The sequence below is a fragment of the Fistularia commersonii genome, chromosome 14 (genome assembly GCF_037954325.1).
Source record: "Fistularia commersonii isolate RoL2024-O1a breed Wild chromosome 14, RoL_Fcom_v1.0, whole genome shotgun sequence".
Taxonomy (NCBI): Eukaryota; Metazoa; Chordata; class Actinopteri; order Syngnathiformes; family Fistulariidae; genus Fistularia; species Fistularia commersonii.
Window position 1 is genome coordinate 8,157,104 of NC_141297.1, and position 25,184 is coordinate 8,182,287.

The 25,184-nt window shown below is 43.5% G+C and overlaps 2 protein-coding genes across 4 annotated transcripts; one reads left to right on the forward strand and one right to left on the reverse strand.

Moving 5' to 3' along the window:
* Positions 1-781: 781 nt before the first annotated feature.
* Positions 782-14,214, reverse strand: pfkfb1 (6-phosphofructo-2-kinase/fructose-2,6-biphosphatase 1). 3 transcript variants are annotated; one of them, XM_086159403.1, is made up of 14 exons: positions 14,018-14,214; positions 6,710-6,835; positions 6,541-6,637; positions 6,388-6,454; positions 4,977-5,051; positions 4,691-4,747; positions 4,472-4,593; positions 4,196-4,403; positions 3,678-3,824; positions 3,130-3,234; positions 2,039-2,168; positions 1,887-1,949; positions 1,741-1,805; positions 782-1,633 (listed from the first exon to the last, which is right to left on the reverse strand). In XM_086159403.1, exons 1-14 carry the CDS (start codon positions 14,067-14,069, stop codon positions 1,574-1,576), a joined length of 1,374 nt encoding a protein of 457 aa, XP_086015529.1. In that variant the 5' UTR covers positions 14,070-14,214; the 3' UTR covers positions 782-1,573. The 3 variants fall into 3 exon arrangements, with proteins under 3 accessions (XP_086015529.1, XP_086015527.1, XP_086015530.1); XM_086159401.1 differs by lacking the exon at positions 14,018-14,214 and adding an exon at positions 8,633-8,798; XM_086159404.1 differs by lacking the exon at positions 14,018-14,214 and adding an exon at positions 8,054-8,193.
* Positions 14,215-16,972: 2,758 nt separating this feature from the next.
* On the forward strand, positions 16,973-20,486 carry LOC147227158 (UDP-glucuronosyltransferase 2B16-like). The gene is made up of 2 exons (XM_086159400.1): positions 16,973-17,240; positions 18,455-20,486. Exon 2 carries the CDS (start codon positions 18,457-18,459, stop codon positions 20,065-20,067), a length of 1,611 nt encoding a protein of 536 aa, XP_086015526.1. The 5' UTR covers positions 16,973-17,240; positions 18,455-18,456; the 3' UTR covers positions 20,068-20,486.
* The last annotated feature ends 4,698 nt before the right edge of the window (positions 20,487-25,184 follow it).

The following is a 25,184-nucleotide window of genomic DNA, read 5'->3' on the forward strand; positions in this document are numbered from 1 at the left end:
CAGGAATCTACTTCCTCTTGAATTGTACGCGTGTTGTATACGTTGGTCGAAAGTACATCCGGGTTCTCCTTGTTCCGGTGCTGTCCGTGGTGCTGACGCTCGTCTCGTGCGCGCTTTCGTAGAACCCGGAAGTCCGTTTGTCCTTCTAGTCTGGACTTCAAATTTGCATTCCACAATCTGGTTGTCAAAAACAAATTCTACCCAATTCCAATGTTAGACGAGATTCAAAGCATATATGAATCTCAAACTTATTTGGATTTTGTGTATTTAAGGAGGAAATAACCCTAAATCTATAAAGTTTGAATGTTTATTTTATGTGATGTTATTTAGCCTGTTTAACAACCTTCAATGAACCCTATGAAAGAGTATCAGCACTTTGCAACCATCAGCCTAGTGGTCAAACCGTGTAATTACACCATAATGTCACACACATACACACACACACACACACACACACACACACACACACACACACACACACACACAAATCCGTTGTGGGTAGAAGTGCTTGTCCAACACAGGATACACACTTTAAATACTAACAAACTAATTTTTTGATCATTTAATTTTTCCATTCAAAAATTGGAGTTTTACAATTAGAGGTGTTGAACGATTAAAGAATCAAACGCATTTTTTTTTTTTTTATGAGTATGGAATATTTATATTGCCTCAAAAGTGCCTTGTAGAAACGTAATATCTGCCCACCAGAAGGTGGCAGTAGTGAGCTCAAAAGCAGCGTCTGAGGACATCAAGAGGGAGGAGACATAATGCGGCAAGTAAGTGGTGTTATTGATTTAATGTCCTGTGATTAATACATTAACTTTGATATGTGCTATCAAGAATAAAGTGTTCTGACTCTGTATCCAGTTCTCTTTATACATCTGCACCCTGACCCCCAAATTCTTTTGTAAACAATTACAACTGTGCTTCAAACAAAGTACAGACAGGTGAACCAGGTCACAGCCCTAGTGCGTCGCTCCCCGTGTCCTTATAGCACGTCTTCGAAGCCCATTGGCGGCCCGCCATCTTTTCCTCTGCCGCCTCGCCATCCTTTAACTGTTGCCAAGGGTTGAAGGTCAAAGGGCAGCTGGACTTGAAGATGTTTCGCATCCCCAGGGCCTGAAATACTATCACTGTTTTTAAATAAGCAATAGGATGCGTTGGGAAAGTAACACTTCACATGTTTTTGTCTCCATCAGTGTGGACGCAGGGGGACGTGCCGGTCTTCACCCCCCTGGTGTCGTCAGAGGTTTCCAACCAGCATCCCTTCTGCCCCCCGAAGCCTCCCCTGCAGCAGGGAAAACTCGATGGTCTCTCAGATTTATGCTATGTGCTCCAAAATAAGGAGGTTATTGAACCTAAATGATAAACGTCAGGCCCAATAAGAAGTCACTGATGTGGCTGAAACCCTCCAGTCCCTCAGGATGAAGACACCTTCAGGACCAGAGTCCAGAATCTTCTTAAGGTGTCTCCGTCCAAATCCAGCTGCCCTCCATTCTGACCTACTTGGACAACCAAGATTCCGACATACTCCGCCCCGGTGGTTGTGATCTGTCCTTTCCGGATGTGGCCTTTAAATGTGATCGGGGACGGTCTGCAGCGCCTCCTCCGGGTTTCGGTTCACGTCAACATTCTGCAACAACAGAATTGATATCATGTGGCAGTGAAGGTTTTTCGGTTTTAACGAGAGAACTGAGGCGCGAACGGGCCACGCGCCACAAGGTTTTGGCTGAAACTCACCACCGGCCTCTCCCTGTGCGTGTTGACGGCCTCGATGTTGAGGAAAAAGGGTTCGACTTGACACCCTGCAATCGAAAAAGAAGACACTAACATGATGATAATGACGATGACAGTGATTTGGGTCAAACGCTAAAACGCTCACCCACCGTAGGCTATGGGGGTGAGTTTGAGGACCGTGTGGAGGGGGCATCTGAGATAAGGCAGCTCGTCTTCGCCGGAGGACAGAGAAGGCAAATTCTGTCAGATACAGTTTGTTTTTTTCCCCCCCGAGGGATGACATTCCTGTGGGTGTCTGTACCTGAAGGCTTGTCCAGGAAGTACGCCAGCAGGCAGCGCATGACTGCCTGGTGGCAGATGACCAGAACATTCTCCTGCCTCTCCAGCTCCATGATGACGGGCTCTAGACGGTGGACCAGGTCTTCGTAGGACTGGCAAGGGGACAGAACAATCAGCCACGCAGCCAGTTGCTCAACTAGGGAGCTTTAGCAGCTCAATTCGTTGGCTAAGAAAACATCTGGGGGGAATTAATTTGGGTGTGGAAGGGACAGATAATTGTCTGCTGTGGAGACGGTCTTTACCCACAGGTCTCGGAGCCAGGAGACAGTTAGCTTAGCTTAGCATGGACTGGCTCTATTTCCTGAATGTTCCACGAAGCCCGGATCTATTTCTCACGGCCTGAAAATAATGTTGAACTGGAACATTTTTTTTCATTTTAATGCTATAAAAACAGAATTAGATTTCCAGTCCCCTTTGGAGTCAAGCTACCATTTAAATATTGAAGCCACAGACAGAAACAAAGACGGGAGTGTTCGCTGAGTAATTATCAATGGCTTTGAGAAATATCTGATTTGAATTGGTCGAGTTCAGCACAGGTGCAGTTTGCACTAAATCAGAAGGGTTTTTGAACCCTCGGGTGGCCATCGCTGGAACTGCAATCTGACTCAGTTCCGAGTGAATGTGCTGTAATATCGCATAACAGCAAATAAACAAGTTGAATGAAAAATAAAATGAACTAACCAGAGGATAAGACAGAAAATCCAGGTGCAATAAATTCAGAAAAATACCGATATTAATGCTGCAGATAGATTGAGCAGGCAGATTAAACTAATGTGTCTTTGAATTGAGACAGGCTTCATGCTAAGCTATGCAAAGGAAGCTAAGCTAACTGTCTCATCACTGAAATACTATACTTTCAGCTCGGTCATAATGACAGGTAAGCGTTTCCATCTACTTTTATAAATAGATGTAGTTATCCCCCTAGTAGTAACTTATAGAATTTATATCAAGACTTCATTTGTGTGTGCGTGTGTGTGTGTGTGAGCGAATTTTTCCACACAAACACATTCTGTGATACTTCCTGCCCAAAGGAAGGCGTCGGAGGGCGCTCACCTCACCCTTGGGGTAACGGTATCGGTACTTGTCCTGGTCTCTCAGGGCAAACTCCTCAGGGAAATTCTGCTGGATCTCCTCGTACGTGAACTCCTCACAAACACCCTGAAAAAAAATGTGGCATAAAAAATGTAAGAATGAAGGAAAAAACAAAAATTAGCAACGCTCCTAGTCTGCTGACTCGACAGCACTGGGGCGAGGGCGGGGTTTAACCTGCACAGGCCACCTGTCAATCACAGGGCCACATACAGAGACACCCCATCACTTATTTACGTACGTACAACTTAGTTTTCAATGAACTTGCCGATTATTTTTTGATTATTTTTTGAAGATGGAGCACCTGGACAGGAGAACATGAAGAACCCACGAAGAAGGAGTCAACTGACTGAACAGACCTTGAACACAACGTCTTCCAAACGTCAAAATGCGAACATCAAATCGCAGAAGAAACGCCGTGTATTAGTGTTTTTTTTTCATTTCAATTCCCATCAATCTATCGCCGTTCGTTCCAGTATTGGTGGAAGGAAATACAAATGGGAAGAACCTACGGCGTCAATCTCGTTGAGGGCTTTCCACTGCTCGTACTGGACGCCCAGGGCCTCGGCGGTTTGGATGGTCCTCTTCATGTGGCTCGTCCAAACCTTCAGGTCACTGATCTGCTGGCTCTTGATGAAGGAGCCCAGAGCGCTGGCGTACTGGGCACAGAGAGAAGCTTCATCGTCAGTATCGTTATTTTACATCCTTTCACGCTTACAGTTCCCTCAAAATTTTTTTTTGATCGGATTGACTCGGCAAAACGCATTTCGGTGCATCCGATTTTTTTTATTTGTTTATCTGATGCTTTTCAAGGACACGTTGGATAATCAAAATAAAATTAACCCTCATATTATGTTAAGGGTCAATTTGACCCATTGGGTCAAATGGGTGAAATGGGTCGAATTGACCCTTAACATAATAAAAGGGTTAAATAGTGGCTTTGCATTGTCGAAAGTTCTGGATAGGTGACAGTATTTAGTTTTTTATTTTATTTATGGAACTCTTTTGAGCCTCTATCTGAATAACTGACTTTGTGTCCTCGGGGTGAAAGGCCCGAATCCCCGCCGATGCGCCCCTGCAGGTTGAGCTCGCTCTCGCCGTGGCGGCTCAGGTAGATGGACCTGGGCGTGACGTGGATGTTCATGAGGTAGTAGACGATCCTGCTCTGGATGTGATCCTGCACCCGGTTCACCAGGTACTTCTTCCCCACTTCGAAGATCTTTATGTAGGAGAGCTTCCTGTGGACGTTGGAAGAAATCAGGCAAATGTCACTCGCTCCACCATTTTAGTTGACGAGTGTCAGTACCTGTCCTTCTCATCATCTATAGTGACGTAGCTGGCCTTGTAGCACTCGATGCGCTGGGCAAAGTCTTCCATGGCCTCGTCGATGTCTCGATCCACGTAATCTGGACTCCCGAATTTCACTTGCTGCAAAAGACGATAAGTTTCCGCATACGATTGAAAAATGTAACCTCAAACTCTTCAAATTCTGCGGACGAACGGATGCTACCGAAGCGATTCTCACCTTGATGTTCTCCGCAATAATCTCTGGGTCGTTACAGATCGATTCCACGAAGAACACCTGCAGACCAGAGGCTGATGTTTACCTTCTGAACAGTCGAATCAAATACGCGTTTTTAGAAGATGAAGATGTGAATTTAAAGAAACTAAAAAAATCTCTGACACAAGGTCACTGCTGTGGTTTCAGATGTGTTAAATGTACCGGGGACTGGACCGGCACCAAAATTAACAAATCAATTAATAGCTTCTAACTCGTCTCTAAATTGAAGCCACACCACACATTGACTTGCCTTGTAGCCTCTTTCCTTTGCAAAGCTGATGATGATGGCTCTCCGCTCCCTGGTGGTGTTGGTGGCGTCAAACACCTGGAAAGACATACATGTTACAAGGTTCCCCAGGCAGGACCAGACCCAGCCTCGACCCAAAGGGCTGGGTTTGGCTCAAACCAGGTGACTAAAACACGGTAGATGTTCTTTTGGGTCTTACAAGGTTCAACCACACATTTTGGCCAATTGCCTTATCAGCATTTACAACCTTGACTAGGGTTGAGCGAGCTGGTTAGTTGACTTTTTAACTGAGAGACCACAGAGGGTGAGGGTAAATGGTGTTTTATCCGATGTGCTTTTATCGTCCCCTTTTAGTTTATATACAAATGAGTGCCAAAGTCAGCATGCAAACAGACACATTATCAAGTTTGAAGTGATTGTGTCGCTCCTCAACTACAAGGATGTCAATCACGGGCCGTTGGTGAGTGATTGCATTGGTGGACAGGCGTGAGCGCTTGTCCTTAGAAATAAATGTAAATGATTTTTGTGTGATGTAAGACCAGAGCTACAAGGAAGGCAGAGGCCATCCTGGTTGAGCACCAGAGTACGGGACTAATAAATGTCAACACTCATTCGTCATGGAAACTATTGGCTTCACAATTATATCATTGTAATCACCGCCCCTGTGACGTGTACCTTATTTTCCTGCTGAATGTATGTGGTATGTGTTGTGCTATTGTTGTTTGTGGTTGTTGTTTTTTGTGTTTCTCTGCCGGTTGCAAAACAAAATACCCCTCAGCGGGATGATAAAGTTTTTTTATTTTTATTAATATGCGGTGGGAACAGGTTTGGGCCAAAATTCAGCTGAAAATCCATGACATTCTGGAATGTGAAATGTCAGTTTATGTTGTAAGAATACGCTGGTTTATTTATCTGTTTCTTGGTTGATTTATAAAAGTGGACAGCTTGGTTACAAAGCCATTTCATCTTAAGTGTCTCAGCTCAGCTTATATTGATATTGGGGTGTTGCTGATACTAATCTTAGTCTTTCAGTTTGTGTAAAACAAGGGGCTAAAGTCACTTTTATAAATAAGACGTTTGTCCATGTGTGTAACCGATTAATTTCACAGAAGGGTCACGCGTGTGTGTGAAAGTTTCCATTCATTTCATGACCACACATTAAAAAGGGAACGCCGCCGGAGGCACCGATTTCCCCAGAGTCGGTGAACACATCTCATCTGTATATCCAACAACCCAACTGACAAAGATGAGCTCAGATGAGACCAGTAATCGGGCCTGATTCCCCTTCCTGAGTCACCCGATGGTGAAATTCCCCCCATTACTACCGCTACTTTACACCAAGTCCCCGTGTGATAAAGGTGGTGGGTGAATTAAGGTTGGATATTTAATCGTTGTTTGGGTTCGGGCGATTCACCGCTACTTGTCCTTGCTCCTTGGAGAAGTAGGCGGCCACGTCTTTCAGGGCGGCGGATGCGCAGGCTCTGCGAGAGAACCAAAGAACCGCATCGTGAGTGGATGATGGAGGTCATGTGACGAGGAAGTGCGCGACGGGACTCGTGGCTCTTACTTGCGGATCCTCATAGCCTCTTCGTTGTCGGGTTTGAAGAACTCAAAGTTCTTGTAGGTCTTTACTGCCTGCCTGCGGTACTGGCCAACGTTAAACACTGGAGGGGAAGGGAAAAATATCAGGCTTGCAGAAAATAAAGTCACGATGTTTTCACTTATTTGATACTAACTTTTCGTCGGGACTCCGATCCAGTTCAGGTAGCGGGTGAGCTTCTTGGAGATGTAGGTCTTCCCTCGAGCCGGCAAGCCCACCATCACGATCATGGTGGGGGAGTTACAGAACTGGGGGACGGAAGCTGCGGGGAAACGGAAAGACGTAAAGAAGGGGATGATGTAACCCGATCGCATGATCGTTCAGCAACGGATTGTGCGCCTGATGAGACAGCTCAAACCTTGTACCGCAGCGTAGTTGTGAAAAACCACCAGTTGAGGTGAGACATAAACACCTTTCTGGATCTTGTGTTTAAATTAGTGATGCTTATCGGGTTATCAAACCGCAGATGTAAATGATAATGAGTGTTTTTTTTTATTTTTTGATTCATTATCCTGATTACTGTGAATGGAGAACCATGAGTGGAGGAACTGCTGACTCGCTTGGATTGTCTGGGACGGTGTAAATATTATTATTGTTTTTATTACCTATGAGACATATTATTATTATTATTTGGGTTTAAAATAAAAATCAATATTAACCCAAGCTCGACTAAAAATGACAATCTACCCTAAAAATAGTATCGTTTACATTCTAATAGAGAGTTTACATTCATTCATGGCCAAATATGTAGTGTGAAAAATGACCTTGAATTGATAAAGATGCAACTTTCCATTTTCTTCATTGCTCTGATTTGAATATAAAGACGTGTTTTGCACCTACCTCACACACGGTCCATTTTGCGGGGATGCACAAAAAAAATTTAAAAAAGCCAAAACCACAACCCTCCTCATTCTCATAACTTGCTGGTCAGGTGTGGCGTACACACCTTAAAACCATGTAAGGAGCAGCCAACAAGCAAATAGCTCCCATCAACACGCTGAACAAATACCCGGTGTGCAAAAAGAAGAAGGAAATAAACACTTGTCAAGTCCAGTTGCCTTATATTTCAAAATAAAACAAGGCCGGAGACAAACTACTATCGCAGGGGTGAATACTTAATGTGTTGTTCCCGTATAGACATACAATTTTATCAGTAAGACATTAGAACTACACTTAATATACAGTAGACTACATGACTACAATGGAAATATATGAATACAATATAGTACCACACTTGCTACATACTGATACACTGCATTCCCACACCTGAGATATACAAATCCACCAGTGTAATACACTTGACCTACTTTAAATATACTCAGTCGCCAGATTAAGAGACAAGAGAGATACTGTAAAAAATGAACTGTTATACTAATATGCCATGAAACACCGGATAATGGTATTTTAGATATACAAATATACTGTATTACTGGACTGGACACAGGAGCACAGCAGATTCTAGTACTGGAGTCATACTTACACACTGCAGAATTACACCACACGAGAAGGCAACACTCAAAGGATCTGTCTTGTGTAATATTAATTTGATCTAAATTCGGCTCCTTGTCGTGAACGCCCCCGCACGCCACCCGTGGCGGCCTCTACCCAGACAACGCAGCTCGTCTGACCCGCCAGGATCCAGACAGTACCGCCGTCTGTCAACGCGGTGCCCTGAAAATACCCGGATGTCCCGTTGTTTGTGTCCTTGGAGGGCCGGGGTTGGGTGAGGGGTCGGCCTCCAGGCTGTTCGATTATGAATGGAGTTTGCTGCGTCTGCACAACCCTCAAAGGACGACGTCACTGCCACGTGCGTGAGAGAGAGAGAGAGAAACCTGGCATCCCGCGAGCGTCTGAGGCCACTGCCCTGCCTATCTGCGACCCCCCCCCCCCCCCCCCCCCCGGATCCCCACACCCCCACCCGCCGACAGGCCGGACCAGATGCCCGGGACCTGGCTGGGGTGGGGAAACGCGACGCTCTAACGCTACCACGGATGTAAACACAAGCTGCTGAAGTAAGAAGCCAGCTTAACGGCGATGCTCAAGCCGGGGTCGGACTTACATCCCCGCCGGCGGTTCAGGTTGCAGCCCATCCATGGCACCCAGATCTTCAGCAGAGGGGTCTGCATGAGTTTTCTCTGCTCCGCAGACGTGTGAATGGTTAGAGCCATGAGGCCTGCGGTGGGACCGACTGAGGCGCCCGGCTCTGTCAGTCTGTGTGTGTGTGTGCGTGTGTGTGTGCGTTTGAGTCTACGACTGTGTGTGTGTGTATGTGCTTCACTGAACTCAACTTACTGCAGGTCAGCTGACGGTTGCTAAGGAGAAGTACATGGTAAGCGGGGGAGGAGGAGGGGGCAGTGGGGCCATGCTGCCTCTCCGTCTGTTTCGTGATTTAAAAAGGCCTGCCAGCGTGTGCGTGTGCATGTGTGGGCGGGAGGGAGTGTCTAAATCCACCGCCATGAACGTCTGTCGCGGTGACAATGCCCGGATCCTCGTCCGAGCGCGTCGGTTCGGGCAGACGATGAAGAGGAAGGGAGTTGCTGTTGAATTCTGATGAGGACGATTCGTGCACGAGCGTGTTTGTCAAAAGGGAGGCGCAGGAAAAACAAAAAAGGCGCTTCAACTCTTCCACCTCTAGAGGGCAGCTTGAAACTTCATGCAGACTTCAGGAAGAGACGCTCCAAAATTGAGAATGTCATCACAAACCAGCTCAGTTTAGATACATTGTATTGTGATGCTTTATAATTATCTTAATGATATTTTCACACTATTGTTAATTTTCATATACTACTACTACTATTATTAGTGCTACTACTACAAGTAATGGTATATATCTAATCTAATCTAACCTAATATAATATAATATAATATAGTATACTATAATGTAATATATCAATATTAATAGTGGTAGTACTAGTAATAGGAAGAATAATCCCAATAACCATTCCTCTATTTATTATTGTTATTATTATATGATCGTGATAATTATCAGATAATAATAACGATAACAATAAATATTATGTGATAATAATACTTATCATATAATAATATTCATTATTATAATTATTATACTATTTACTATTATTAATAATAGTAATAATGATAATACACGTAATAATAGTTCTTCTTCGTCTTCTTTCAGAAAATCATGTATAAAATTGTCATTTTAAATGAAAAATTCAAAAACAGAGATTTGATGTGCAAAATTAGTCTTTAACATCAACATGTTTTTTTTTCTCATGTACCTGAAAGCCTTTCTGTGTGGAATTTTGTAGATTCTGCATGGGTTTTTCTCCCACAGTCCAAAAATATGCAGAAGGTTAATTGGAAAAAATTAGGAAAATTGCCAAGACGTGTGAATGAGCTGTTGGACTGTTGAGCTCCAGATGCAGTTGATGGGTACTGGCAGGCTACCTGGAATGCAGTGTCACCAGGACAAAAAAAGACCTTTGCATGAGGCCGTGCAGAACGACTTCTGAACTACCTCAAGGAGATTCTGGTGCACCATAGAGGAGGGGGAAAGAGTGCACTGTCAACCCTGTATAGTGGGGATTGGGATGCTGCTATCCTCAACTTGAGATGCTGTGGTTTAAGGTAAAACTTCGTCAACCCCCTCAGTCCAGCTACGATGCCTTCCAATGAGGAACCAGAGTCCTGAAGTTGCAGAGGTGTTCTAAGAGCTCCTCTGTGGTTGGGGGTGGATGAGTTCCTCAAGGCCCTGGATGTCTTGGCTGAGATGACTCTGCAGTCATGTGGAGTTGGGGCCAGTGCCTCTGGATTGGAAAACTGGGGTGGCGGTCCCCCTCTTCAAGAAAAGGAACTGCGGTATGGTCATACTCACCTCAACCTCAAAGGTCTATTCAAGGGCCCTTGAGATGAGAGTCTGTTGGAAAGTCAAACTTCTGATTAGGGAGGAACATTATGGTTTCTGTCTTGGTCATGGAATAGTGGACCAGCTCTGCACCATCTGCAGGGTCTTTGAGGGTGCATGGGAGTTTGCCCAAACCAGTCTACATGCGCTTTGTTGACTTGGAAAAGGCATTCAACTGTCTTCCTCAGGGAGTCCTGTTGAAGGTACTCCAGGAGTATGGGGTACCAGACCCCTGATAAGGGTTGTTCAGTCCCTCTACAGCTGGCGCCAGAGCTTGGTCCCCATTTCCAGCAGTAAGTTGGACTTGCTTCCTGTGAGGGATGGACTCCGTCAGAGCGGCCGACAATTTGTCACCAATTCAGTTTATAACCTTTATGGACAGAATTCCTTGCCGAGGAGGTGTAGAAGGGATCCGGTTTGGTGGACTCAGGATTGGGTCTCTGCTTTTCACCGATGATATGGTTCTCTTGGCTCGATCCTGCCCCAAGCAGAGATACGAACTGTATCCTGCTGTCATGATGAAGAAGGCTAGGAGCTGAAATGCAGAACCTTTGTTTAACCCGTCGACCTACGTCCCCACCCTCACCTTTTTGGTCATAAACTGTGGGTAGTGACTGAAATAACAGGATGACGGTTACAAAATGAGCTTCCTCCACAGAGTGTCTGGACTCTCCCCAGGATGAGACAGGATGAGAAAATCTTCCCATCTCGCTTCATCGTATCTCTCCCTTTAAGGACATTATATTGCAGTGTAAAGAAAAACAAGTGTTTGCATAGTGCACATTAAATACAAAGGGTACATCGAAGTTCACACCTCACGGTGAGAAAATACTTGGTAAGGGCCTTTATTTCAGATTAGCTCAGGCTTTTGGTGTTTTCAGGCTAAGACTCGACACACTGGCACGATATAACCGGTCCAATGAACTGCCGAGAATAAACTACTTATTTCCAACACCCAGAAAAACTCATGGCCTGATCTCAGCCTACTAGAGATTAGCGGGAAGCAGAAGTTTGGCGACGCTGAACGGATCTCACGGGTTCTAACGCTGACAAAACAAAGAGCACCACGTGGTTTCACTGCCTCTGAGTCTCATTGCCTGCGAGTTGTTTCCAGGGCAGCGCTTGTCTCAGATGACCACCATTTCCTGTTTGGGAAAGTGCTGGAATTTTGTCTTCTATTCACTTTCTGGACTTTCTGATGAACGTCCAGAAAGTTAGTTAGAGTGTTCCTCTAACCATTACTTCAGCACAAACACACGCACAACATATTGTTGTCTTTGTAAGAGCAAGCTTGTCCTGAAGCTCCGCTCGTGTACAACTGTACTCTCAAAGAAATGAATGGCCCTTTTCCACGACACAGGTCTAGCATGCAGTGACTTGACCGGGCTCTCTTTGCAGGGATAGTACCAGGTACCCGGTACTTCCTTAGCACCTGCACTGATGACGTACCAAGCGAATTGATCTGATTCTTAAATGTGACTGATTGGCCAGAGAATGTCGTCCATGAACCTGCAAGGGCGCTACATGTTAGCATGTAGCCCTCCCCGCCTCTTTTCTTGTCAAAATCTTCTTATCTTGGCACTTGTGCTTGATGTTCTTCAGTTGAAGATGTTTCGCCCCTCATCGGAGGGGCTTCTTCACTTCTAACGGCTTGTGGGCCGAGGTTATGATGGCTTGTTATGCAAATAAGAGAGTTAGTCAGCTAGGTCGAAGGGGGGTTTTATGCAAATTAAGTGGCCGTAAGGTGGAGAAAAAAGTACAAAATATTGGGGATTTACTTGATTAGAACCTGAAAAGGTGAAGCCAAACTTCTCAGAATGTGACACAAAGGAGTGAAACCTTTTGGATCACATGGCCTGAGGCTCAGGTGGAAGTTACCAGGGGGTGGTTCTGGTTGTGGATCCGCTCAGGTTCTTTGGAGGGTGCAGATGGGCCTGGTCCACGTTTCTTTATCGGTCTTGGTATTGATCCCAGTACAGTGGGATTCAGATTCTAATCCAGATAAAATCCTCAATAGCTGTACCTTTGTCCCCACTTAACAACACCACTGTTAGCCGTTGTTACGCTAACAGAGGCGTTGTTAGCATAACAACGGCCTTCCATCTAGTTTCAGCTAATCTACTCTTCCATTTGCATAACAAGCCATTGCAACCTAGACCCAACTCTGGCACTTTATGTTCAGAAACTCCCAACAGGCCATTAGAACCGAAGAAGCCTCTTGGACAAGGAGTGAAATGTCTTCAACTGAAGAAAATCAAGTCCAGTTGATTCGACAAGAAGATTTTGATAGTAATTCAACTTGACCTGGATGACTGAGGACCTCCACAGACTCCCCTTCCCCTGCCTCCTCTTGCTTTGTGCGGCAAGTCGAACCAAGAAGCAAGTCCACAATTGTCTCCATGTCCTTTGTTTGTTTGTGTTTAGTGCCACGTATTAAACCAGGTAACGGCAGGTTTGCACCGCCGTGCTACATCGGCCCCTTGCACACTGAGGATGAACTGAAAATGAATGTGGAACCACCTAAAAGTCGAGCTGGAATCATGTGGACAAGCCATATTTCTTGTACACAAAGTATTTCAGACAGAGATAAAGAGTTTACAACCGGGCCAAAGTCTGCATGTTAAACATTTTCGAACAATTTACAGCCCCCGGAGGATGTATTTGGACTAACAACCCGGAAACAACTGAAAACAACAGCCCTAAAATACAGCCCTGCTCCGTCACAAGGGTGGAATTTACATAAAAACGATATAGAGTTGGAGAAACACCCAAACGCCTGTAACTTTAGCTTGACGCTGAATATTTGAAGCGAGCAAATGACGAACGAGGATGGACATGGATTTGTTTGTGTGTCCATCGGTATTCAGAGTGTCACGTTTGTCACCAAAGCGTTGCGGTCTTTGTGTAATTCTCTTGAACGTTGCCGTACGTTACCATTGACGCGTCACACAACTCATTCATTCATAATCCGTCCCGCTAATCCTGCCGTTAGGATCGAGCGGGGGCCGAGCCAGTCCCGGCAGACGGCGAGCCAGAGGCGGGGTTTCACCTGTCAATCACAGGGCCGCATTGAGACCATAAACATTCACCCTCTCATCCAAACCTATGAGTCTTCAATATCCAGAAGGAGATATATATATCCCAACTTATCACTCGCTGCCATGACATGTGACGTCATATTGCACCTTTTCACCTCTGAATTTATGGCATTGTATCATTCTAGAACTGAAGGCGAACAATGCAATAGACAATGCAATAGGGAAAGTGTGCAATTTATCAGGTCACAATACTCAGAAAGTCAAAAGTCAGGCCTGCGGCTACAAACACCTCGTCGTGTTTGTTGAGGTGTGACATCATCTAGCAGTTTGAAAGCGTCACCCGGAATCGTTTTTGGTCTGCACCGCTGAAAAAAACTGATCCTCTTAAATCCCGAGGTGACGAATGTGGAGTGACACCCGGCACAGCTGTTTCTCTCACAGCTTCAGGACGCCCTGCCGTTAAATGTCAACACCCACACCCACACACACACACACACACTGTCACTCTCCGCTTCCTGCCCCGGTGGCGCGACCTCACCTGCACTGTCACACCTGCGGCGCCTCATGTGTTCCAGCCGCGGAGCCTCCATCTTGAGCGGAGCGCCGAGCAGCTGAATGAGCGGCGATTAAAAAGGCCAAGCGGGGGGGTGGGGGGGGACGGGGACGAAATAAGTGATGCTCTTTTTAAAGAAACTGAACCCCTCCGGCCCAAGTAACCCCCCTCCCCCCCTCCCCAGTACACCCACCCCCTCCAAAACACACATGCACATGCTCCGAGCCGTCTCTCAGTCCGCTGTTTTCGTGACACATGGACATATGATAGCGGCGCGCTGGGTTTGTCCTTTACTGTTTGCCAGGGCCAGAGTTCACATTGTACACAGGCAGCGGGGAGAGTCGGTCGTCAGAGGTCGGCCGATAGCGGGTTCAAAGGTCGTGGCGGGGAATGATGAATAGAAAAAGAAAAAAAAAAAAGGAATTCGGGTGGCGTGCGGAGATGCGGACTCAAAAATCCAAACGCTCCCTCGACATGCATGCCTGTGTTAAAGTGTTAAAGCAGCTTTGTCGACGGGGGTGAAGCCTATGTGTGTGTGTGTGTGTGTGTGTTGTCTCGTATCACCGGAACATATAATACACCGGGAGGGGAGAAGACGGGGGTGGGGGTGATATTTGAAATGAAAAACCGGTGGTGCATGCATGACTTTGGAAGGATGCATGCTTGCAGGGGCCGTGAAGCAGATGTCCACACTGCAGTATGACTTCACTTAACAAATACTACAGTATATTGAGTCTTTCTATTACATATGTACTTTATATATCTAAATGTATATGCATTTATATTTATTCACACACACACACACACACACACATATATATATATAAATATACTTGATTTCCATTGATAATTTTCATGTGATTTTGTTGTCAGCACATTCAACTATGTAAATGACAAAGTATTTATAAGAATATTTCATTAAATCAGAACCTAGGATGTGTTATTTTAGTGTTTCCTTTATTTTTATGACCAGTGTATATATATTCATATATAGGCGTGTGTGCATACATGCACGTATGTAAGCTAGTAAAGCTCACAGTTTCTTGGAAAGAGGTGCTGTAAATTATAGGACCCGGAAACAGTCGGGGAGAAAGTACTGGGGATCTTCGCTCCGTACTTTCTACTGCAATTATTTAGAAGCGTGTCCAATATTCTATGTAATCTAAGCAGACTTTGTACCCTGAGACAACGCTTAGGAACAATATAACAAGTAACTCATCCTTCTGTTATGTTTGAAGTCAAATTTGCATTTGTTGTTGTGATTAATTGTTTTTTTTTTCAGATATGTAAATCATTTTCAATTAAAATCCAAAGATTCATGACAAATCTTTTAATATTACAAATATTCCAAGATATTTTTTTTCCCTTTAATTACAGACAATTACTCAGGTTTAGAGGATTTTCAGAGCCGGCACTTCGGTTATTTCATAATAATATAATATAGCGATTGCATATCTTAATGAGCTCTAAAAAATAATAAATAAAATATATTATGGTTTTACAAAAAAAATGACCATTTTTTTTTTTTAACCAAACAGTAAGTATCAGAGTTAGAGTAAAATTATAATTCATTTTATTCCGGGGCCCGGGGCCCGGAGCCGGGGGCCACGTCCCATCGCCTACACAACACGTCATTGGTGGAATCCTTGAGTAAGCGTTGGGGTTTATTTGTCTAGGAGGTGAAGGGAGGGAAGCGGGAGCAGAAGTTTGGGGTTAAACCAAGCGAGACGATCACTCCGGACTGATTCGAGGCAGCTGCCTTTGGACCCGAAGAAGAATTTAACTACTTTACATAACGGAGTGTGTGTCGGCGTGGGCGGGGTCCGAACCTCCCTGTGTGCAGATGGCTGTGGAGACGGCAGTGAGGGAATTTGCCCACGCCCCTGACCTCCTCTCAACACTCTTGTTTGACATTTTTGATTCAATTATGTTGCTTACCTTAATCTTAAGTGCTGGATCAGTTTATCCAATCCAAGTTGATTGTATCACCAAGCCCTTTTTTAATGTGGTTTGGGTGTGTGTTGTTTAAAAATAATAAAGGACTTCTGATGCAATTAACAGAAAAGTAAATAAGCAATAATTATAAAACAAGTCAAAATAACTAATATTGATAATTAGAAATGTGAGGTCAAAGCAATATGTGAATTTTAAAATAAATAAATGTACATATATTTACATTTACATATATATTACATATACATATTTTTTTCTACTGTTTATACTGTTCATACAATTTTCTGCAATTATTTATTATTGTTATGTTTTTCTTGTAACTGGCAACAACCTTCTCCTTCGAGATAAATAAAGTTGTTCTTATTCTTATTCTTATTTTTACATAATTGCAATAAAAATTACAGTATAATTAGTACACACAGTAAAAAACGTGAAAGTTAAACTTAAAATTTACAGGGTGATTTCGAAGAAGTTATACCCAATAGATAATTATATCAAAAGATTCACTCCGCTAGGCCCTCCAACACGCTGACAGTTTGACTAAAGAAAGTATGTGAAATTGTCTTTTTTTGGGGAAAAAAAAGGGAACGCTTTTGAAAATGAATGGCTCAATAAAGATGAAGAACTTGGGGGCTCCAAAAGTTCATCTGCTTTCTAAAAGGATTGCCTCGATTCCTCATTCTCGTCTCCAGGGGATGAAGGCAGTTTATCGTGCAGCCTTTTTGTCCTGCAAGCCAAACGAGAACGGCAAACGTGCCAAACTCGAACTTGTGAGCGAGGCGAGGAATACATGCACGCCGAGCTCCGGCCCAAGCTTAAGAAGTTCGCATCATTAACCGCATTCATTAAAACAATTCACATTTTTTCTCGATGACAAAGCATCACTTTTTGCCGGAAAACGTCTCCTCTTCCCAGTAATACAATCAAAACAAAGATTACTAGAAAGAAACAGCAGCATGAGGTGCAGAATTTCTGTCCAGAGGGCGTTTTTTTTTTTTTTTTTACATTTTTTTTTTTTTTTTTTAAAAGAAAGAATGACATCCAGATTGCGCTCCTGCAGGAAGGCGAATCAGCTGTAAACCTTGGAGCGGAGGATTTTTGAGGGCCGTGAACAAACAGGCAGAGAAAGAAACTAGTTCAGTCGGGGACTCGGTTACATATTCACTTACGCTTCAGCCGGAGTTTGAGCGGCGTGTTAGCGTGAGGACGTCGGCTGGCGCAGGGAGACGCGTGGCAAGGCCCCAACGGACCTGAGGTGAGGAGCTGATTTTACTGTCAATCTCTCGGTCGTCGGTGCCGCTGTTTTCTTTAGTGTTTGAATATTTTTATTTTACGGTGATTTTCTTTCATCTTAAATCCAAAATTAAAAAAAAAAAAAGCAAAATGTTTAAACAGCTCTTTTGGACGGCGTCTGCGGTTCTGTAACGTCCCCGTGTTTGTACAAGTGTGTGATGTGCCCGAAGAAAGAAAGGATGAGCTGAGTGTGAGTTCTTATCACGAGATAATGTGCTTAAATTCTACATATCACTTTGTTCTGGTACTGGAAACTACTTAATGCTACAACTATGGGATGGTGGAGAGATGGGAGGTTTGGATCCACATCTGGGGCCTTAATGGCAGATGTGGGAAAAATAAAAACAAATGGAAGTCAAGAGTAAGTGTGAGAGAGGCTGTTAACCACTATAATGAGCCATTGTTGTTCACAGCAATAGAAATCAGGACATTGTGATCTTGTTGCTGTTGTATGATTGAAATATTCCAGTCCAAGCCAGAAAGCGAGATGTGTTGTGTTGCAGAAATGTAAACAGCAGAAGATGGTTAACACATCTAATGATGAAAATAATAACTGGCTATGAGGGGGAAAAATATCATTATCCACTAAAAAGAAAAAAAAAAATCATTAAATTCATTGGTTCATCCAAAAAAAAAAAAAAATCAAGACTGTTGTACGCCGAAATGTTTTCAAGACAGTGTTAATGGCTACTGGAAAAGTGTGCGATGATCTGGTTCTTTGCTCTGTGCTAAAGCAGAGTTAGCTTTAGCACCGTGTAGGCTGACCGTGTCAAACGTCACCAAATGAACAGATACACATCATGTGTATTCATGAAAACTGAAAGATATTTCTCAAGAAAGTACCCAGCGAAAGTACCCGCTGAATTGCAGGAGGACGAAAGTTAGTACGAGAAGGGGTCAGGGAACAAACTGACTTAACTGGATACTATATTAACATGTTGCTATCCTGCGCCATCAGGTCTTAGCCAGCTGCTAACCTAGTACCTTCCTGGGTGAAACATCAACTCATCTGCACGATTGGGTGTCTGTTAAACGTTTCGTATCCTCCTTGAAGAACATTTAAAAACTACTGGCCTTTCTTTGGCCCCAAAATGAGGAATGGTTTAAAAAGGCTTCTTGACCGCAGCAACGTTAACAGGAAGAGGTGACTCGGTAAACTCTACGTCTCGTCCACAGCGATGGCGCCGTATCCAGCCCTGGCCTTCCTCCTGATCTTCTCGGCAACTCTGTCCTCCAGCTGCGACGGTGGGAAAATTCTCGTCTACCCCATAGACGGAAGCCACTGGCTGAACATGAAAATTCTGGTGGAGGCCCTTCACTCCCGGGGTCACCAAATCACGGTGCTGCGTTCATCCACCAGTTGGTACGTTTCAGAGTTCTCGTCGCACTACACGTCCATCACCATCGCGCAGGAGCGGTCCCAGAACATCGAGAGCCAGACTTTTATGACCTTGTTTCTAAAGCGGTCGCTAGACATACGAAAGAACGCCGGCTCGCCGTGGGCCTTTGTGGACTTTTATCAAAACATCTTCAGCATGATGCGGGAAAACCAGCAGGTAGTCGCCAAACTAGTCGTCAGCATCCTGGAAAATAAGACGCTGATCACGCAACTGAACCAAACGGGGTACGATCTATTTTTGACGGATCCCGCATTCCCAGCCGGGGTTCTGCTGGCGCATTATCTCAAGCTTCCCTTGGTTTACAATGTACGCTGGCTTTTTAATGGGGAGGCGCACTTCGCCATCGCTCCCTCGCCTCTATCCTACGTCCCCCAGCTGTTCTCACTTTACTCTGACCGAATGACCTTCTTCCAAAGGTTCAACAACATCATTTATCATGGCATTTTGGTGTACATGTACTACTACATCTCTAGTCCACCTTACCAGGAAGTGTGCGATCGCTACTTCGGACCCGATGTCAAGGTCATGTCCCTGATCCAAGGGGCCGATCTCTGGCTGATGAGGGTTGACTTTGCGTTCGAGTTCCCTCGTCCCACCATGCCCAATGTCGTTTACATCGGGGGATTTCAGGGAAGGCCCTCCGAGCCGCTCCCCGCGGACCTGGAGGATTTCGTGCAAAGTTCTGGAGACCACGGTGTGGTCGTCATGACTCTGGGAACGCTGCTCGCCGACCTCGGCCCCGAGCTCACCGAGGTGATCGCTTTGGCCTTTTCCAACCTCCCTCAGAAGGTCGTGTGGAGGCATTTGGGGAAAACGCCGGCCGCTCTTGGCAACAACACCATGCTGGTCAAATGGCTGCCTCAAAACGATCTGCTGGGTCACCCGAAAACCAAGGTATTCGTCACACACGGAGGAACCAACGGTATCTATGAGGCTATCTACCACGCGGTTCCAGTTTTGGGAATTCCCCTCATCTTCGACCAGGAGGACAACCTTGTACGCTTGATGGCCCGTGGAGTGGCCGAGATGGTTGACGTGACGAGACTCGACGCGGAGAGTCTGACACAGGTTCTGAGGAATATGTTGGACCCGACGAAGGCTTACAAAGAGAAAATGCTCAGGTTGTCAAAGCTTCACCACGACAAACCGATGAAACCCATCGATAGCGCCGTTTTCTGGACGGAGTACGTTATGCGACACCGCGGCGCGGGACACCTGCGCACCGAGTCCTACAAGCTACCGTGGTACGCTTATCACAGTCTGGATGTGATGGCGGTTCTGGTTGCCATTTGTCTGCTAATCATGACGACAGTCTGGATGTCCTGTCGATGTCTCTGTCAGCATGTGATCAGAACAAAGAGGTCCAAATTCAAGTCAAAGAGCGAATAGATAATGATATTTTCTAAAAACAATACTTGAAACGGGAAACGGGAAGAAATTTAAGGCATACATTTTCGCTTTTGATCCTATAATAACTTGAAACACTTCAAATAATTTGTGTTATCTGTGCTATCAATCTTTAGTTGGTACCTCATTTCTTTCAGGGTGGGGCTTTGACCCTTTTGTTTCCCGTTTTAGTCTTCATCCATTCCCTGCTTTTTAATTGTTTTGATGTCTTTCCCTACCGATTTGCCTGCCAATCATTCAGGAATTTAAAACACAACAACCCCCTGCTGGGGAGTCGCAAAGCGACGGGCCGCTGAAGCCTGACCCCTGATTTTGCGCCCTCTAGCTGACAGTCTTTTCCAAATTACACTGGTTTATTATCAAAAAAAAAAAGTTTACAGATTTATCACCGTTCAACTCTGGATTGAAATCTGCACGGTTGTCTCATACATCAACATCCGCCTGTTTGGGGTTTTGATTGTTAGCCCTGTCACTGTTTTCACACGACTTTAGTTTTCAAATCCAGGACATCTACTTTGGTTTTGTTTCCGTGTCAGAGTCTGGTCATCTGTTTTAGTTTTTCTCCCTTTTGGACAATATGGTCTACTTGTTGCCGCTTGAGCTGTTGGAGTTAAAAACCACATGTTTAATTTTTTTTTTCCCCCTCCTTAAATTACACCAGCATGCTGGGTTGTAAATTTCTTTTGCTTGTATTTCAAAATGAAAAACTGCCTGTTTCTCAGACTTAATAATGAACTGAATCACTTTGCTAAATATCAATATAGAAATGAATATGGGGTCTTTTTCTTTCCTGTTTTGGGGAAATTGACGTTATTTTTCAAACATTGTGGGAAAAAAACCTTGGCTGGAAACCCCGTTAAAAAGGATCGTTGTGGAAATTAGCAAGAAATAAGCAAGCAGTGATGAAACAGAAGAGAAACTACGTGACAGAAATAAGAAAATTGGAAACATTTTTCTTTTTCAGACATTAAAACAATAGTCAGCAGTCGGATGAGTGATCCTGCAGGCACAGGTCTTCAACACAGAAGGAAATTAAAATTGAAATTAATCTTCACCTGTAGAGGACCCCTTCCATTACTGAGCCAATTCTCCCAAAAAAAGCAGCCAGGTGTTTTAGACAAACAATTTCATTTTCATAAGAGGGATTAGAGTTTTTTGGTTCACCATTTGGGATTAATCATCATGTAATGGTTCTAAATTGAAGCTCATGTTGGTTTTCTGCAAGCTTCTGAGCAAAGCCGAGTTGATTTCAAACACATTTTTTCATTAACAAAGAACATGCAAGGCATCAGGTTACCTTAGAAGACCTAGAAATGTCAGATGCAATCATAAAAGTAAATAAAGGCACACTGAAAACGACAGATGTTAGCTGCTAGTGTTAGCATCAACCTTTCGATCCAATGTACATTGTGCGTCATACAATAGCCTCGTAGACATTCTCAGTAAGAGTGAATCCAAAAATTATTAATGTTTGACAAAAGTCATACCACAAATAAGCTAATCTAGCTGGCATTCCTTTGGTAAATGATTCGCAACGCAGGGGTGGCCGCTAATGTTACCCATCTTTCTGGTAGTGTGAGGGGACACTAGCATGATTGACTAGCATGAAGATGCTCCAGTAGCTGATGTCATTTGGCTAGCTTAAACAGAACCAGGTGAACGTTAGCTGGTGGCATTGGAATGAAAATTTGCGTCATAGAAATTCTCTTTTTTTTTTTTTTGGGATGCGGGCAAATATGCAAAATTCGCCGATATATTTGCTAACTCGAGCAGGAAATGGGCAATGTTAGCAGCTAGTGTTAACCCTGATATATTTCACAGAGGGCACGCTATCCATCAGGAACATTAAAAAGAGGTCTGATGAAATAAATGAGAGCATTGCTGGAATTCTGACGCGGTCGTTATAGTTGTTTTTTTTGTTTTTTCATTCTTCACACAAAACATCTGAATATAACGGATGTGATCTGGAAATTAGTCGACTTTAACGAAAAGCTAGCGGTCTTGTTTGACGTGGACTCACTGCTGGAAGGATGACTGGCAGAGAAGATCACCGGGGCCTTTTCTTTACAAATACGCTTCAGTAAAAATCTCCAAATACGTCATTCCTCCGCAGTTGGTCTTAAATCCGGAGTTTCTTTGTGTAGCAGCTATCGTAGCCACGCTGGGGGGAAAGACCAGAACATTTAAAAACACCATCCAAACACACAAGGCCAACTACTTATCTGATTAGCGGAATAGACTCTTTTAAAGAGCTTAAGGCCCACCTGGCTCCAGACTTGTAGCCTCAGGTTCCGGGATGCACCGATCTTTCCAATCGTGGATGACAATGACGTATCTATGGGCCAAGACAAGAACACAATCCCCCCCGATTAGTAGATCCGGTGCTGCATTTATGCCTCTCACCTCTCGCGGGTGGCATCACAATATCATCCCACAGTGAGTTTTTGAGAGTTTTTCCGGAGATCATCACTGTTTTGGACGCCCGCCGACATTCAGACCTCGACGGAGAAACCAATCGGTGTCACCGGAGGGACGATGGATGGATAACAAGCACGCATTTAGGGATGCAAGAAACCCAAGACAACTGGTTGTTTGACAGAAAGTATCCCCTTACTCTTTTAAGAAATAGTAAACTGTGAAATATATGTTCGTGAGGATGTTCAAACGGGACATCCGGAAAAAAAATGAGCGCAAGGTCCTGGAAAATCTGTTGAAAAGAGAAAACCTAAATGAAATTCAAAAAGGTCATATTTTGTAAGATATGTATTTATGTGTGAGCTTTCCAAAGAATTTAGATTAATGATTTTCAACTTGATTTTCATGACAAAAAACCCCCAAAAACGTGATTTCATGCCTTGATTTTTTTCACAAACCTACAACCTTAAAGTCCAAATTTTGACTGTAATAATGAAGGACGTTTGTTTCTAAAGTCACCCGTCAGGGATGAGTGGCTGTTTCTCTGAATCGGTGAAAGATTTAAATGTGTATTTAAACAAGGCACGGGTTGGTATGTTGACCAGAGTTCAACCTGCTCCCCAAGGGAGGAGCGATAATCTTAATTCTCATTTGACTCATGAAAAGCCTCTGATTTCTGCGAGCAAATAACCACTGACCTTCGAAATGTAACATTTATAATTGAAATAAAAATATCATTTCAACCAATTTTGTTCCAGATTGCTATTAAAAATTTTTTTAAACAAGTCATTTTCATTTTTGTGTTCTTTTAATTTTTTTTGCTTTTACGCAACCGTTCAGTTGGATTTTAGATAATATTGTAGGATTTACGGGGATTTAAGATCCGTGGTTATCGAAACGAAGAGCATTGTCCGCCATCAATAAAATCAAAGAAACCACCACGCCAGTGACTTATATATAATAACTGAAGGGTTTATTTACATCCACAACAATAAAATGGTGCCGTACTTTTGCTTAGGGGCAATAAAAATTCTGACAAGTCACTTTATCCCGAACAGCCTCAGTCCCTCGCATTACTTTATGCAGGAGTCACTTGATCGCACCTCATGTTGCTGCTAGGGGAACATTTTTAACTGGTTCAACGTTTATTCTCTGCTAGCTTCAAGATCTGCAACTTTAATATTATAAATCTGTTAAGGTGCAAATATAATCTGAATCAAAATTAGCCAAGGAATATGTGAATTTGTGCTGAGGATTTGGGGATCCTTGGAAAATTATCTCTTCCATAATGCTACAATGTTTTGCTAAATGTAACTTGCATGCTAAACTGCACTTGAATGCAAAACTTGATCCCAAAAAATGTATCGCACCTTCTGACGGATGAAGATTTCGGCCTTGCCGTGATTTTCACGCTAGTGGCGGGTGGCGCGTCCGACTGTTTTTAAACCCAAAACGAAACAACCGATCGGAAAACTTGTATGTCGGGGCGCTCGTAATACAAATGGTCCGCTGTATATGTATAAATTTGCGATTTATATATGCGCTTTGTTTCTGCAATTTTTGATTCAGGACCTGAGCCCCTAGCATTTTAACTTAACAGGTCAAATGTTAACTTTGCTTTTATTACCGTGTTTATTACCCTGCGCCCTCTGACGCCCCCTGGAGAATTACCTGGAGTCACGGCAGTTCCGCTGCTCCTCACTTCACGGCGTGAGAGGCGTGTTCTCTCCCACCCGAAAAATATGGTGAGAGTCACCTCCTGGTGGCGAACACAGACAGCACTCCGCAAACTAATCCGAGAGGGCAAGAGAATTCCAAGGACGGTCTTTTCGGTCCGAACGCGCTTAATTTTCTGTGAGTTTTTTTTCTATGAGCAAATACAAAATATTAAAAAAATGACAGAAAATCCAAAAGCTGAGAATCAAGAAAAAAAATCACATAAAAAGAAAATCTGCATTAAAGAAAATATGGAAATTATTAATAATCTACAGAGCAAGGGGGGAAAGTCTCTGTTGATAGGGTAAAAAAAAAATTAAAAAAAAAATTAAATTTTATTACCATTATTGGGAAATTAGGAAAAGTTCGTCATGACACACCGAAGGACATTCAAAGTCAAATCACTGGTTTGTAATGTTTTTTTTTTTCATTGTACATAAAATACACAAAATTATTTACAGCAAAGGAGAAAATGAGAAAATAAGTGCAACATTGTCTAATTACAAACACATGAAAAAGAAAACTGTACACATTTAACATTGCATTGATCGCGGCGGGGAATGAATGTCGGTCAGTTCTGCAGTTTTTCCAGAGGGATACATTTATATTGATCAAGTATTATATCAATCAGTTGTGGATTTATATGATTTGTAAATTATTCTGGTCACATGTCATGTTATTTGATTAAAGTTCCAGTGTGTAGAGTTGAGGGGGGATCATTGGATGGGGGTAAAAAAAAATAAAAGAAGAGAAACCGAGGGTACTGACAAGACAGGATGTTATTTTTAGTCGTCTAAGCATATTTATAAAAGGAAAATAAATAAGTTACTAATTTTGAAATTGAAGCTACTTCCCCTCACTCTCAAGGTATTCTTCTTGCAATGAAACACATCTAAATCAACAGGAACTCATTTTATACAGAACAATTTGGCTGAATTTGATTTCAAATGATTTAATTTTAATCTTTT